At 40.8% G+C, this 15,876-nt stretch overlaps 1 protein-coding gene across 6 annotated transcripts in view; it reads left to right on the top strand.

Moving 5' to 3' along the window:
* LRRC34 (leucine rich repeat containing 34) overlaps positions 1-15,876 on the top strand; it is a 36,375-nt gene that overhangs the window by 9,815 nt on the left and 10,684 nt on the right. For 3 of the 6 annotated variants that reach the window (XM_073359425.1, XM_073359424.1, XM_073359422.1), the window contains 9 exons: positions 148-269; positions 423-487; positions 1,596-1,679; positions 2,978-3,106; positions 5,268-5,363; positions 6,680-6,834; positions 8,543-8,698; positions 12,897-13,023; positions 13,342-13,975. In XM_073359425.1, coding sequence (XP_073215526.1) covers positions 148-269; positions 423-487; positions 1,596-1,679; positions 2,978-3,106; positions 5,268-5,363; positions 6,680-6,834; positions 8,543-8,698; positions 12,897-13,023; positions 13,342-13,545 — 1,138 coding nt within the window. In that variant the 3' untranslated portion in view covers positions 13,546-13,975. Of the gene's footprint in view, positions 1-147; positions 270-422; positions 488-1,595; positions 1,680-2,977; positions 3,107-5,267; positions 5,364-6,679; positions 6,835-8,542; positions 8,699-10,074; positions 10,549-12,896; positions 13,024-13,341; positions 13,976-15,876 lie in introns of those variants that run through there. The other 3 variants (XR_013636334.1, XM_073359423.1, XM_078854367.1) reach the window with 3 other exon arrangements.

The following is a 15,876-nucleotide window of genomic DNA, read 5'->3' on the forward strand; positions in this document are numbered from 1 at the left end:
CCAGATTTCACAATCCTGATAAATATACTAGTGGAGGGAAAGCACCATTGCATCTCAGTCCCGTGATACATATAGAACTAATACTTTTGTATAGTGTTTCTTTCTCCTGCCATCCTTATGTTTCAAAGTATTACTACATTACAACAGATTGACAAAAGGGATCACATTAAAAATAGCTGGAAATAACCGCTTGCTGCCAGTACAGAAGGTTACGGATGAGGATTTTCGAATGCTTGCCTGCATCTTAAGCAATAACACATTTGTTACAGGTAAGTTGTCTCATTACTTCATATCTCTTTATAAATTGGAAACAAGAAACATTTTTGAGTATTGGTTCTTTCTTCTTACCTTTCATGTGGAGATCAATTAGTTATTAATAAGTGTTGTTAGTCTTATTTATTTCTGTATTCTTTGCCTTTCAGGGCTGGACCTTAGATATAATGTATTAACTGATGATGGAGCAGAGCATGCTGCAAAATTCCTTCAGGTAGTTTTCTCTGTGCCAAAATATTTGATTTTTACCTCAAGTTTGTGGTTTCATTGGCCATGATAACATTTATGTACAATATATTGGTGACAGTATGTGTTGTTTTGGAAAAATTCCAGAAATCTTGGCTTTTCATATCCAAATCCATCAATTTAGAATATCAGATTGCATTCATCATAACATTTTTGCAGTTGTTTCAATATATGTGGTTTTTACAGTACAGTCTGCAAAAGAGGCATTTGTATAGCATTTTGGTAGTATATTGTGCATGACAAAAAATTAACAGAAATGGACAAAAACATAATGTATATCCTTAGTATGTATGGAAACTTAAAACATAGGCTTCTGGTGCCATCTAGAAGCAAGCTATATATAGAAATCCCTGTAGTCTGCAACTCCACATCTATGGAGTCAGCTCATCGCTGCAGAATCATGCTCCGAACCTAAACTTTCATTTTTAAAAGAAAATGTATTTTTCTAGCTCTAATAGTTGTGTAGAAAATCTTGAAAATGTGATCAGTGTAAACCAATGCAATATTGCTTTCCTGAGTCTGCTGACAGCCTGAAACAGTACCTCTGAGGCACATACTATCCCAGTCTTTTCCCGGGGCTTTGAACTGAAACCTAAGGATGACAATTTAACTATCAACACTATTAACTTTATTACTGATAGTCATTTTAGTAGTATTTTAGCACCAGTATCCCCCGTCCCGAGCTTCCTCCCACACCTCCCCAAGTATCAAAACAAATACTTTCCCACTTGCCTAAACCTCCGATTTGCCCCTTGTCATTTTCTGTGATGAGGTTATTTGTTGTAGGTACAAAAACCTTTGGCATGTTGAAAACTGAATATGCAAATGATAGCAGTTTGAAGCTGGTCTATTGGTTAATAAGGATATTTGTTAGTTTTTGGTTAATCACTACTGTGTTCATTTTTGTGTTACAGTTGTTTTTAAAGGTTTATGCTCAGTACATTAATTATGGAGAAAACTGTTTCTAAATAAAATGTCTTTCAAAACGGTGTGAGGCATCAGCTGTTTAAAATGAAAAATTTCTCTGTAAAATGTATTTTTGAGTTTGGCGTCGGTTTCCTGTTTGTGTACTGCAGGAAAACGCAACCCTGTGCTACTTCAATCTGATGTTTAATGATATTGGCACCAATGGAGCCGAATTGATAGCTAAAGCATTGCATGTAAGTATTAATCGATATACTATAGTAATTTTGACAATAGCATCTGATTTGATATTATATTTTCTGATGGACAAAACTAACTCTCTCATCAGCATCAAAGTTAATCTAAAAAATCCCTTTTTTCCCCTTATATACAGTATTTTTTGTAACAAAGAGATTGCTTGTCTTCTCAAGACAGACTGTTTCTCTGCTACTTTTAGATCATCTTTCAGAAGAAGAGAAAATTGCCCTCTTCAGCCATTGATATTTATTGATTTCAACTATAAAATAGCTGGATATCTCTTTGTGAAAATTATGAAACTGAAAAATAAAACCAAAATGTCATGTATTTCACCAAAATTTGATGGGGCAAAATTTCATACAAATCCATACATAGCCAAGATTTTTTTTATTTTATTTTTCCATTATGTTCTGAAACTTGCTATTGGATTACTATTATTTTCCTGTTTTTGTTTTTAAATTTTCCTTTTTTATGGTCACCTGATTAGCCTTCACATCAGTTTGTTAAGGACGTCACTGTATAACCTCACATATCAGCGTATAAAATGTGGTTTTTGTAATTTCATATTTAAATTGCTCAGAATGGATTTTTCAGCACAATTTCTGTTACAGTGGCACTGAGGAATTGAAAAGTGAAAATTATTGTGTATACACTACAGCTAGGGCCTGATCCAATGCCCACTGAAGTCTTGTCTACAGTGGACTTTGGATCAAGCCCTTAGTTTGCCAAAAAAGAGGCCAATCTTGCAAAGATCTGCACACAAGCTTAACTGTCTACACATGAGGAATTCCACTGAAGTCAGTTGACTTCAGTGGGATTTGATTACTCATGGGATAAAGGCAGATGAAAGACCTGCAAAATTCTAGTTTTCTACATTACAAAATTCAGCTATTAGCTAAATATGTGAAAAGACAGACATTATAATAAACTATAATGATGAATGGATTTAACTCTATTTTTAAGCAGTTTGTGTCTATGCTATCAATTTAGACACAAATATCAGTCTGGAATTCTTTAATAAACATATGAAAATTGGGAGATTACACTGGAAGCACAGATACCCATAAATAATTCAGAGCCCTCCCACCCTTGCAAACCCTTATGCTCTTGGTAGACTTTACTCAGGCAACTAGTCCCAGTGAAAAGATAGGCAGCTAACTTACTGTTAACAATTGGCTGTGTTCCTTACAGAAGATGACATTCTGTAAGTATGCCACAATTAAAAAATTGGTAGTTAAATGTATAATATCACAGCTTAGATCATTTCAGGAAAATCCTTTTAAATTTTCTTTACTAGAGGAATGAAACGCTCCAACACTTGAGAATGACTGGCAACAAAATTGAAAACAAAGGTGGGATGTACTTTGCTTCAATGCTGCAAATTAATTCGACCTTAGAGAAGTTAGATCTTGGAGACTGTGATTTGGTGAGTAAAGTAAAATTATCAACTTAAACTGCAAACTAATAGCCTTTCAAGTGTATTATAAAGGTCCTGTGGTTAAATTAGTGGAAGATGCCATCTGTTGCCCTTGTTTTATATACTGTGATATCTTCAACTATCACAAAATGTCCTGTTGCAACTAACAAGATGCACTTGGAAGGGCCTGTAGCATAGTGTGTTTATAGGAATATGTGATGTACTACATTATAGCCTCTAACGGTCAGTTCCTTTACTGCCAAAGAGAAAAGAGTCTAATATTTTTTGAGATTCAGTATGTGTTATATACGTCATATCATCTAGAGCTCATCTAATTCATGTAAGAAAGAGATTCCTTATTCTCTAAGGGCTCTTTTCATTCTAAAGAGGCTTCTGGAGGGGTATGAAGCGTTGAAAGGTGCACTCCCTTTCAAGAAGTGCTCTCCTCTCATTATCAGCCACATTGTGTCAAAAGCAATGTTGTGTTAATGTCCATGGGTGCCCCCAGCTTCCCCTAGGTGCACTCACAGACTACCCAGTCTAGTTGTCAGGCCATCCGTATAATGGCAGTGGGTTCTTCCTTGGAGAACAAGGTTGCTAATATAAGTAACGAAAGTTTCTAGTGCAGGGTACTGTCTGAGTGAAGAAACCTATGGAGAATGAGGTTTCATTCTCATAATATTTCTGGTGCTCCCAAACTGGAAGGTGAAAATGCCTTTAAAAATTAAAGGCATTACAAGCATGTATTACTGGGAAGATATAGTCACCACAGATAAACACAGCTCTTAGAAGCTTTGGATAATTGTACTTCTATGCTTGAGTAAAATCAGTTTAAGGGAGTGTCTCCTGCTTCACTATGTGATTATAAAAACAGGAGCATAACCAACCGGCTTGTCAAAAGACAGTGTTCCTTTGACAGTTCAGCGTGTTACAGAAGTATGACTGAGGCGAAAGGAATAAAAGATCAGAACTGGCATCTACAGTAGAACCTCACTAATTTGACTTCACTGATTCACACACTTCATAATTTTCCTGTGGAAGATAATGCATATCCACTTAATATGAAGATAATTAATAGAAGAGTGTTAGCTTTAGTGAGTTCTCATCTACCCTGCCCCTCACCCTTGGCCTGGGGAGCCACGCATACCCACAATCCCCACCTTACCCCAGGGAGCTCTACCCTCCAAAACCCTAGCTAGAGAGGCCAACCCACCTCAATTCCAGCCTTATCTTAGGGACCCCCTACCCATGCTATCCTTTCCCTAAGGGCTATACCTTCCACAACGCCTACCCTAACCCAAGCCGGGGAGCCCCACTCTCTACAACCCTAGTCCGGAGAGGCCTGTTCACTTGAACACTAACCCTGGACCAAGGAGCCCAGTCCTAATGCTAGCCTAGGAGCCCTACCCACCAGAACCCTACCCCTAGCTTTAGGAGTCCTACACTCTTAACCACTAAACTTAGCTGAGAACCCTACACTCCACAACGCTAACCCTAGTGCAGCGACGGCTACTGACCTGAAAGCTCACCTTAGCTCCACATCCCTAATACTAGCCCATTTTAGACATATGCACCTGAACACTAACTCTAGCTCTGGGAAGCCTACCCTCCACAGTCATAGTCCTAGCTGAAGAAGGCTTACTCACCTGAACCCTAACCCTCACCTGGAGAGCCCTGCCCTCCACAACCCTCACCCTAGCTCAGTGAGGCCCACCTACCTGAATCCTAACCTTAGACCAGATAGCCCTGCATTCCATAACCCTATCCCGAACCCGGGGAGCTCTGCTCCCCTACACCCGTGATATTACTAACAGTTTTACCCCATGCATTGCGAAAAATTCTTCTTCTCTAGTTTATCAGATTCCGTTTATTTTTAGCAGGTCTCATAGTAATTCGTGCCTATTAGTTCAGTTCCACTCTCTTAACATCCTTTGCCTGCTGGTATTTCCAGGAAATGTTTGTATGTATTGCAATACTGCAGAGGCAGATGACTACTGAATATCTCCAAAACACATGGAGCTAAAAATAACAGTATTTCTAACTCATGTCAATTTGATATTTATGATCTTCTAAAAATACATCCTGTAAGAAGGCATGGTATCTTTGGTATGTTGCTTTATTTATATATTGAACAGGTTTCCCTAAAGAGTTTATCTGTTTTTGTTTTCAGGGTACACAAAGTCTAATAGCAATAGCAACAGTTATGAGCCATAACAAAGCGATGAAAGCCCTAAACCTAAATCGTCCTATACTGTATAGCCAAGAGGTATGTGTATATACTGTAGGGTCAGTTCAATTAAACAGATATATGCATACATAGACTCAATATTGATAGCTTTATGGAGGCCGATAGTGGTCTTGGACAGCGTGACTCTCTGGGGCTTCTTTATATGCTTGTGTGATAGCTGCCAGAGTTGTTTTTTAAGTCTTTCTGCCCAAGGAAGAGAGAACACCAACAAAAAGGATTGTAGACTCAGACTCAGGGGCCAAGATTTTCATACCTCCTTACCTAGAGTTATGCTCCTGAACCATAATTTAGGCACATGAAGAAACAGCCTTCTTTTCAAAGTGCTCAGTTCTTGACCTCAATAGAAGCAGTTGGATGATCAGCACTTATTTAGGGGTTGTCTAAATGGGAATTGCAGAGTAAGAATGGCTTTTTTTGTTTAGCTTAAACTCCTTCCTAAGTGACATAAACAGAACCAAAGAAATGTCACTCTTAAAATGAGATAAGTGTCCATTTGGGGGGTTCTGACAGTATAACTGCATCAGTTTAAATTCACACCTTGGCTTTTACTGAAAAAACTTTCCTGTGTAGACAAGACCAAAGGTGCCTAATCATGGATTTAGGAGCCTAATTTTAGGCTCCTGCTTTTGAAAAAATCTGAACCAGAATAAACACCATGCTATATTAAGGGCCCAATCCGACACCAATTGAAGATTATGGGAGTCTTCCCATTTGTCACTCCTCTCTGGTCTGTAGGCTTCTCCATTGTGTCTACCTGACTGAAGCCCCTTATAAATTATTGTTTTAACCACAGGTGATAACTTTAAAACCAATTCACTGCCTCTTATAGAGGCAGGATATATGTTTTTTTCTATACTTAATCCCTCTTTCAAAGACTTCTGCTCTTCATAAAATAATTGTTGATACGTATTTCTGTCACACCATTGACGTCAATGGGAACTGGATCAAGTCCTAAAACACTGTGTCATGGAAATTTGGAAAAGAAATGATCAAGGTAGATGAGAGAACTAGTAGTTGTTAGAGTATCGACTTGCCTGAGATTTACACTGCGGGGATATACAGTTCTGTAAATCTGCAGCCACATTTTGGTAATTCATTATTTTCCCAGTGATCACAATAAGAAATTGTTTCCTGACTTTTTGTATATCAATTTGTAATACATCAGAAGGAAGATGAGTTAAGGTCATATTCTGCTCTCGGATATGTGTAAACATCTACCATTGACTGCAGGGAAAGTTGTACTTGTTCCTGGGGCCAAACATCAAAGAGCGGTGTTTGGCCCTAAAAACTGATGGGATGTTAAAATTATAGTTTAACTGAGATTTTATTTTTAGGAAGAGTCCACAGTTCATATATCTCTAATGATGAAAAATAATTCTTGTCTTATGGAACTGCATTTGTGCAAACATGAAATGAAGAACTTCGGTGTGGAGCGACTGTGTGATGCATTGTATGAAAACCGCAGCCTGCGATATCTTGACCTCAGTTGGTAAAAGATTCACCCTCTGATTTTGTTTAAACTACACAAATATAGAGTATATTGTTGCTGGTGAAAACTGTGCACCATGCAATATCAGTATAGCAGTATTGTATGGTACTTGCTACCGTTCCCTCCAGAAAAAATGTGATTTTTCTAGGTGAGATGGAGAGTTGAGGTGGAAGCCATAGTTGGAGGGAATGCAACATTACTAAGGGATAAATTAGTATTTAGCCACAGCTGTGGGGGTGGTGCAGGGCTATGCCACCACAGAAGGAGCACAGAAGGAGAAAACATTCTGCCTCAGGGAGGTGCAATGCCCACTGTGTATATGGAGGAGCAACTGACAACACCCCTTTAAGGAGTGCAGCATCTTCCACCCTCCCCAGCCTGGCTGGTCAACTCTGCTATGACTCTGGCCACAGAAGGAGGGGAAGAGAGGTCTCCCTCTCGCCCCTCCCCCCTCTGCTTAAGGGCTATGCCATAGTCTAATCCTAAATTTACAAGCTTCAGCCTACGTGGTCAGCTATACCTCATTAAATCATTTCCCTGCCTTACAGGGGCCTCAGGCCTGAGTGCATTTCAGTCCCTCCTTCTCTTCTACCCATTGTCACGCAATAGTTTAGTCTCCTGCGGGTTTTAATAGTTTGGTCTAATTCTTGTTGAGGTTGGTGTGGAGGTAGGGTAGCTGGGTGGTGTTGGTGGCCTGTAATATAGAGGATGTTAGACTAGATAATCTGATGGTCCCTTCTGGCCTTAAATTCTGTAGTACTGTACACTTCAGTGAAGAAAGGTTTCAGAGTAACAGCCGTGTTAGTCTGTATTCGCAAAAAGAAAAGGAGTACTTGTGGCACCTTAGAGACTAACCAATTTATTTGAGCATAAGCTTTCGTGAGCTACAGCTCACTTCATCGGATGCATACCGTGGAAACTGCAGCAGACTTCATATATACACAGAGAATGTGAAACAATACCTCCTCCCACCCCACTGTCCTGCTGGTAATAGCTTATCTAAAGTGATCATCAGGTGGGCCATTTCCAGCACAAATCCAGGTTTTCTCACCAGCAGGAGAGTGAATTTGTGTGTGGGGGGGTGGAGGGTGAGAAAACCTGGATTTGTGCTGGAAATGGCCCACCTGATGATCACTTTAGATAAGCTATTACCAGCAGGACAGTGGGGTGGGAGGAGGTATTGTTTCACATTCTCTGTGTATATATGAAGTCTGCTGCAGTTTCCACGGTATGCATCCGATGAAGTGAGCTGTAGCTCACGAAAGCTTATGCTCAAATAAATTGGTTAGTCTCTAAGGTGCCACAAGTACTCCTTTTCTTTCAGTGAAGAAAGAGCACTTACTCTACAGTACATACTAATCAGACAGTGTCAAATTATGCCACTTTACAGAAGATGTAAAAAATCAAAATTGGAAGAATACAAAAAAAGACATTTAGGACCTGAACCTGTTACCCAGCAACTATTGGAAGTGCCTGCACATGGATTGCAAGAATGGGTTCTAAAAATCCCATTAATCTATTAGCTTGTGTTAATAGGTGCTAGTTTGAGTAAAAATCCAGTTAAAGTATATGTGTTGTAGATTGCTTCAACAGCTGTAAATTTCAGAACAGTTTATTCAGCAGCCTGAGGGGTGTTTTCTGCCTCGGAAGCCGTACTGAAGGTTTCTCAGTAAGATCCCCCCTTTTAAAAAAAATATTTCTCTTTCAGTAATAAAATAACTCGTGATGGTGTGAAATTTCTGGGAGAACTGCTGAAACGGAACCAAATTCTGGAAATCCTAGATCTTAATTCAAACCGGATAGAAGATGATGGAGCCATCTACCTGAGTGAAGCCCTGGCTTTGTACAACAGGACTCTTCAAGCGTTAGTATAGCTAAATCTCCCCAAAAGAGATTGCAGATGTAACTATTGGAAAATCAGAAAATGTGACACAGCAGTATATGAGTTGGTATTGTAGTACATCACTTTTTTATGCTAGTGATCCAAACTGCAAAGTCAAAGAGTTTCCAAAATCACACATGGATGGGGACAGCTGGGGACACTGATGATGACAGACCCATGGTTTCACCTGGGCTCTGGCAGAACCAGTGAAATGCAAGTCCAAGGAATGCTCCCCACTCAGCAAAGCAAACCTGAGTGTCTGGACTGGCTGGGTTGAACTGCTGGGTCAATCTGTGGGAGGGAAGTCACATGGACTCTCCTCTTTTGGGAGAACGGATGCTAGGAACAAGAAAGGCTAGGGGCAGAGGGAAGAGAGGGAGAAACATGAAGAGCTTTGGTATGAAACTGCAGAAAAACCTGAGAGTCTCTGGATTAAGTTTAGAAGTGTGAGCAACAAGGGTGATGTCATGGTGGGAGTCTGCTATAGACTATCAGACCAGGGGGATGAGGTGGACAAGGCTTTCTTCCGGCAACTAACGGACGTTACTAGATTGCAGGCCCTGGTTCTCCTGGGAGACTTCAATCACTCTGATATCCGCTGGGAGAGCAATACAGTGGTGCACAGACAATCCAAGACGTTTTCGGAAAGTGTAGGGGACAATTTCCTGGTGCAAGTGCTCGAGGAACCAACTAGGGGCAGAGCTCTTCTTGACCTGCTGCTCACAAATTGGGAAGAATTTAGTAGGGGAAGCAAAAGTGGATGGGAACCTGGGAGGCAGTGACCATAAGATGGTCGAGTTCAGAATCCTGACACAAGGAAGAAAGGAGAGCAGCAGAATATGGACCCTGGACTTCAGAAAAGCAGACTTTGACTCCCTCAGGTAACTGATGGGCAGGATCCCGTGGGAGAATAGCATGAGGGGGAAAGGGGTCCAGAGAGCTAGCTGTATTTTAAAGAATCCTTATTGAGGTTACAGGAACAAACTATCCCGATGTGTAGAAAGAATAGTAAATATAACAGGCGACCAGCTTGGCTTAACAGTGAAATCCTTGCTGATCTTAAACACAAAAAAGAAGCTTACAAGAAGTGGAAGATTGGACAAATGACCAGGGAGGAGTATAAAAATATTGCTCAGGAATGCAGGAGTGAAATCAGGAAGGCCAAATCACACTTGGACTTGCAGCGAGCAAGAGATGTTAAGAGTAACAAGAAGGGTTTCTTCAGGTATGTTAGCAACAAGAAGAAAGCCAAGGAAAGTATGGGCCCCTTACTGAATAAGGGAGGCAACGTAGTGACAGAGGATGTGGAAAAAGCTAATGTACTCAATGCTTTTTTTGCCTCTGTCTTCACGAACAAGGTCAACTCCCAGACTACTGCACTGGGCAGCACAGCATGGGGAGGAGGCGACCAGCCCTCTGTGGAGAAAGAAGTGGTTCGGGACAATTTAGGAAAGCTGGACGAGCGCAAGTCCATGGGGCTGGATACACTGCATCCGAGGGTGCTAAAGGAGTTGGCGGATGTGATTGCAGAGCCATTGGACATTACCTTTGAAAACTCATGGCGATCGGGGGAGGTCCTGGATGACTGGAAAAAGGCTAATGTAGTGCCCATCTTTAAAAAAGGGAAGGAGGAGGATCCAGGGAACTACAGGCCAGTCAGCCTCACCTCAGTCCCTGGAAAAATCATGGAGCAGGTCCTCAAGGAATCAATTCTGAAGCACTTAGAGGAGAGGAAAGTGATCCGGAACAGTCAGCATGGATTCACCAAGGGCAAGTCATGCCTGACTAATCTAATTGCCTTCTATGATGAGATAACTGGCTCTGTGGATGAGGTGAAAGCAGTGGACGTGTTCTTCCTTGACTTTAGCAAAGCTTTTGACACGGTCTCCCACAGTATTCTTGCCAGCAAGTTAAAGAAGTATGGGCTGGATGAATGGACTATAAGGTGGATAGAAAGCTGGTTAGATCGTTGGGCTCAACGGGTAGCGATCAATGGTTCCATGTCTAGTTGGCAGCCGCTATCAAGCAGAGTGCCCCAAGGGTCAGTCCTGGGGCCAGTTTTGTTCAATATCTTCATTAATGATCTGGAGGATGGCATGGACTGCACCCTCAGCAAGTTTGCAGATTACAGTAAACTGGGAGGAGTGGTAGATACATTGGAGGGTAGGGATGGGATACAGAGGGCCCTAGACAAATTAGAGGATTGGGCCAAAAGAAATCTAATGAAGTTCAACAAAGACAAGTGCAGAGTCAAGCACTTAGGATGGAAGAATCCCACGCACTGCTACAGACTAGGGACCGAATGGCTAGGCAGCAGTTCTGCAAAAAAGGACCTGGGGTTACAGTGGATGAGAAGCTGGATATGAGTCAACAGTGTGCCCTTGTTGCCAAGAAGGCTAACGGCATTTTGGGCTGTATAAGTAGGGGCATTGCCAGCAGATCGAGGGACGTGATCGTTCCTCTCTATTCGACATTGGTGAGGCCTCTTCTGGAGTACTGTGTCCAGTTTTGGGCCCCACATTACAAGAAGGATGTGGAAAAATTGGAAAGCGTCCAGCAGAGGGCAACAAAAATGATTAGGGGACTGGAACACATGACTTCTGAGGAGAGGCTGAGAGAACTGGGATTGCTTAAGTCTGCAGAAGAGAAGAAAGAGGGGGGATTTGATAGTTGCTTTCAGCTACCTGAAAGGGGGTTCCAAAGAAGATGGATTTAGACTGTTCTCCGTGGTAGCAGATGACAGAACAAAGCGTAATCGTCTCAAGTTGCAGTGGGGGAGGTTTAGGTTGGATATTGGGAAAAACTTTTTCACTAGGAGGGTGGTGAAGCACTGGAATGTGTTACCTAGGGTGGTGGTGGAATCTCCTTCCTTTGAGGTTTTTTAGGTCATGCTTGACAAAGCCCTGGCTGGGATGATTTAGTTGAGGATTGGTCCTGCTCTGAGCAGGAGTTTGGACTAGATGACCTCCTGAGGTCCCTTCCAACCCTGATATTCTATGGAGATGCTCCCTTCCCACCAGCGACAAAGCCCTAGTAGTTTCCCTACCCAGCTTCTGACCCCTAAATTTGATCATCCACCTGACAAAAGGAGGCCAAACTTTACCTCGTCAGTGACTAAACCCTGGAACACTACTGCTGCCAAGCCCTTCCCTTTATGGCAAAAGTCCTAAACTCTCCTCCCTCCACCAGGCACACTTCCAAGCTGCTAAATTTTCTGGTTTACCCTTCCTACGGCCAATTCTACTAAAAGCCCTTTAAACTTTTTTCCATTTTACTTGTTCCCCCCCCCCTTGGTTTAAGTAATTTGTTGCTATAGAACAGTAGTTTCTGTTCCAAGTGTTTTTGCTGCTTGTTCTCATACTTGTGATATTTTAGCAAGTTCTTCTTTTTCCCTTATGGATGAATCTAAAATTAATTTGATAGTATTTTCCTCTGTATTATATTTGGTTCACAGTACACATCTCGAGTCACTCTAATGAACATATGGCTGTCAGATCTGGTTCTCGATTCATTTTAGTATCTTGACTGTTTAGGCCCTTTCCTGTAAAATGTTTTGCAAACAAAATTCCTAATTGCTGCATGGAGTGCCATTTAAGTCAGCATGACACATTGCAAGAATAAGGGTCTTCTTGTTTCAGGCCTTAAAAATAATTTTTCTTGAAGCCTTTTTATAGTTTATTTCAAGTTCACCAGGAGATTGTCTAATCTCTCCTACAGGATATATTTTATGTCTTGCAGAAAACCATACCTTTGGCTGGAGGTAAGCTCTGATCATAGGTGTTGCCTGAAGCCATTAGTTTTGGGGAGTAAAGATCAAAGGGTCTGCTAGATGCCTCTGAAAAACTCTCAGGTTCACCAATACAAACATACCTCTCCCAGCTCCAGGATCAAAGTTTAACTTGGCTAGAAACCAAGGCCATGCTTTAAAACAGACTAAATATGAGAGCTAGCCACCAAGCATAGGGTCACCTGCTTAGAAGAAATGAATTGTCAAAGTCTTTGGCAACCAAATCAAGGAAGTGCCTTGAGGAATATTAGAATTATATAGGACTTAGTAACAGATTTGAGCTATAAAAATAGTTTTTGTTGCTGATTTGTTCGAAATACTGTACTTAAGTGGTAGGAATCAAATGGCTTGGAATTTACTTATATAATTTGTTTTATTTCTTCTGTTTACTAGGTTAGCAGTAACGAGCAACAATATAAGTGGAAAAGGACTTGTTGCTCTTTCGGATTCAATGAAAACAAACATGGTGCTTTCCTACATTTATATTTGGGGAAACAAACTGGATGAGGCCACCTGTGTCGTAAGTGTTTTCTTCATCACTGATCTTTTCCACAGTTTATCTTCATTTTATACTAGCGCGCTCAGGAAAACTATTTGTAAGACTGATGTGTAGTTCATTACATTTTATTTTATTGTAAAATTATGGTAGTTGTGGCGTAGTCTTCTCATGCCAAACAATTACGGGACAGGAAAAGTATACAAGCGATTAAAATGCCATTTAGTGCTGACCTAGTCTGTATCATCTTCTACTGTTCTGCTTTGCACTTTCTAAGCCTCTGGCAGGCAGAACGTGTTAGAAGAATGTTAAATTTAAATCCTTTGCATTTGTTCATTTCAGGCATTTTCAGACTTAATTAAAACTGGCCGCTTGAAACCAAATTGTACAGACGTGGATCCGTATGAAGTGGATGGGCATGAATATCTTGCAGAACTCTCTCATGGCCTTAAAAGGCATTACTACTGGACACCAAGTTATGGGGAGGTTGATAACAAAGATGCTAATGCCAGTCTTGCAATAGGAGCAGTTGCGGAACATTTGTGAACAAGGTAACAACTTGATGCATTTATATCTATCAGCTTGAGGGTTTTTCTGGCTTATTTCTTTGTAAATCAAAATGATAGTATGTAGTTTCTTGAGGAAGTTATTTTGGAGTGTGCCAATATAAGTTTGAAAAGTACTAGAGATAAAACCAACTCAAACTGAGTCCAACGTGAGCTTTTTAACAAAGTATATATTGTTGCTGTAGGCAGTGGTTCTCAACCTATTTAGCATGGTGGGCCACATATAACACAGAAAGAACTGCATGTGGGCCGCATCCACACAATATACATACTACCTCTATGCCCCTGAGGATGTCATATGGGCCACAGCTGTGTGCTGATGGGGCTGTGGGTTGAGAACCACTGCTGTAGGTAAACAGAAGTTTGGTAAATGATACCCAGACTATGATTAAAGGACTCTTATGATGAAAGTGCATGGATTTAATTGCATTCATTTTTTATATAAGGAGAGAGGATAGTCTCTGTTACAGACTATTGTCTCAAGCTTCTGTCTTTTTCTCTGCCCGCTCATTTAGTCAATATGATCCACCCTCTAACAGAGGAAGAGCAACCAACGGTGATAGCAGTACTTTGCACTAGTATCTTCCCAACGTTCAGCACAAAGTTGGGGGGTTTTTTAAGTGACAGCTTATAATGCCCTTAAATAGAAAGTGTACACTGGCAAGAAAATCAGGCTTCTAAAATAAAGCAAAATTGTCAAGTAGCTACAGCAATGCACTTAGAGAGCAACTATGCAAGAATTATTGTTCGTTTGACTCTTAGTGCCACAACGTTGCTCTCCTAGCGCTTTGGGCCTACTTAGGGCTCCGCTGTATGAGGCAGAAATATCCAAGAGGGTATTGGTACTGATTGTGTGTGCTCACTTAGAATTTACTCTTTGAGTTGCTCTCAAAAATAGTTACACTCATAAGGGGAAGTAACCAAATCTGACTGACGAGATACTAACTAGCCAGTTGCTGTAGAACTATGTGTTACCAAGCAATCGCTAAGCTAATACGGCAAGCTCAGAGGACGGCTTGGGCTTGTCACTCTGTGCTGAGCCAAAACTACTCCTCCTTTTAAGGGTCTTCAAAAAAAGATGAAGGCTAAGATAAAATAGGAAGAATTGGGATGATTTGGTTACATTAGATGGTCATATACTAGCTATGTGGACAAATAACCAAGTTCAAGAATAACCTTGGTTCTCTGTCATTTTAGATTAAGAGAACTGGGGCAGGAGAAACTTATAAATATTCTATCCTGTAAACCAGCTTCTCATTTTCTCTGCAAGACTGTAAATAACTTCAGTACACTTCTTCATTGTTTTTCACATTGAAAGGGTTGGGAAAGCTCATTAAAAATATTTAGCACATTTTATTCAACTTTTTCCCTTTCGTAAAACTTAAGTACTTCAGAACAGAGATGGCCCTACTTAAATATCATAAACATACTTGTTGAGGTTGGACCAAATCAGTTTTACTTCATCTTCCAGACAATAACCACGTATTATCTTGCATTTTATAGAAAGGAGAATGCAATGGAACTTAAAGAATAATTATACAAAACTTACCATTATTTAATAGCATATAAATGATTCTGAAGCAAAGGTGATAAGAGACTGTACTTTAACAGAGAATAGATGCTGTTAGAGTTTGGGACCTGGAAACTGCACCCTCTTTATAATCCCCCAAGATAACAGCTTTACAGGAATAATGCAGCTGGATAGACCTAGGTTCCAACTATCACTCTGAATAGAACACTCAGTGGTGTAGACCCTGGCTGTGGAGTTCCTTGTCAGAGATCAGTATGAGCCCAACCAGTTCATGCCAAGGCATAAAATATGCCTTTTCAATACAGTTTTCCTTCAACACAATTAAAAAAAAAAAGCCATGCACAAAGTTAGCCTTAGCCCTGGAAGTGGAGAGAGACACGTTGGGCTTTTGTGCCTGTTAGATACCATGCAGCTCAGAATCACTGTAATGACTTAGGCCAGTGATTGATCTACTCCAGTATCCTGTCTCCCAGTGTCAATGAGAAAGATGCATGTTGGCCCATAACAGACAGCTATGGAATAGCCTGCTTCCAGATAACATTTCTTCCTATTGCTAGGTAGGCCTGGTCTACACCAGAGTTAGGTTGACGTAAAGCACCTTACGTCAACCTAATTATGTCAGTGTCTACCCTACAGCCTTGCTCCCGCCGATGTAAGTGCCCTACTACACGAACATAATAAGTCCACCTCCACAAGAGGTATAGGGCTTATGTTGGTGTAGTTAGGGTGATGCAGTGTCTGTTACTTACATAGGCTGTTGGCTGTCTTGTCAGTTTCATG

This window comes from Lepidochelys kempii, chromosome 9 (assembly GCF_965140285.1).
Source record: "Lepidochelys kempii isolate rLepKem1 chromosome 9, rLepKem1.hap1, whole genome shotgun sequence".
Classification (NCBI taxonomy): domain Eukaryota; kingdom Metazoa; phylum Chordata; order Testudines; family Cheloniidae; genus Lepidochelys; species Lepidochelys kempii.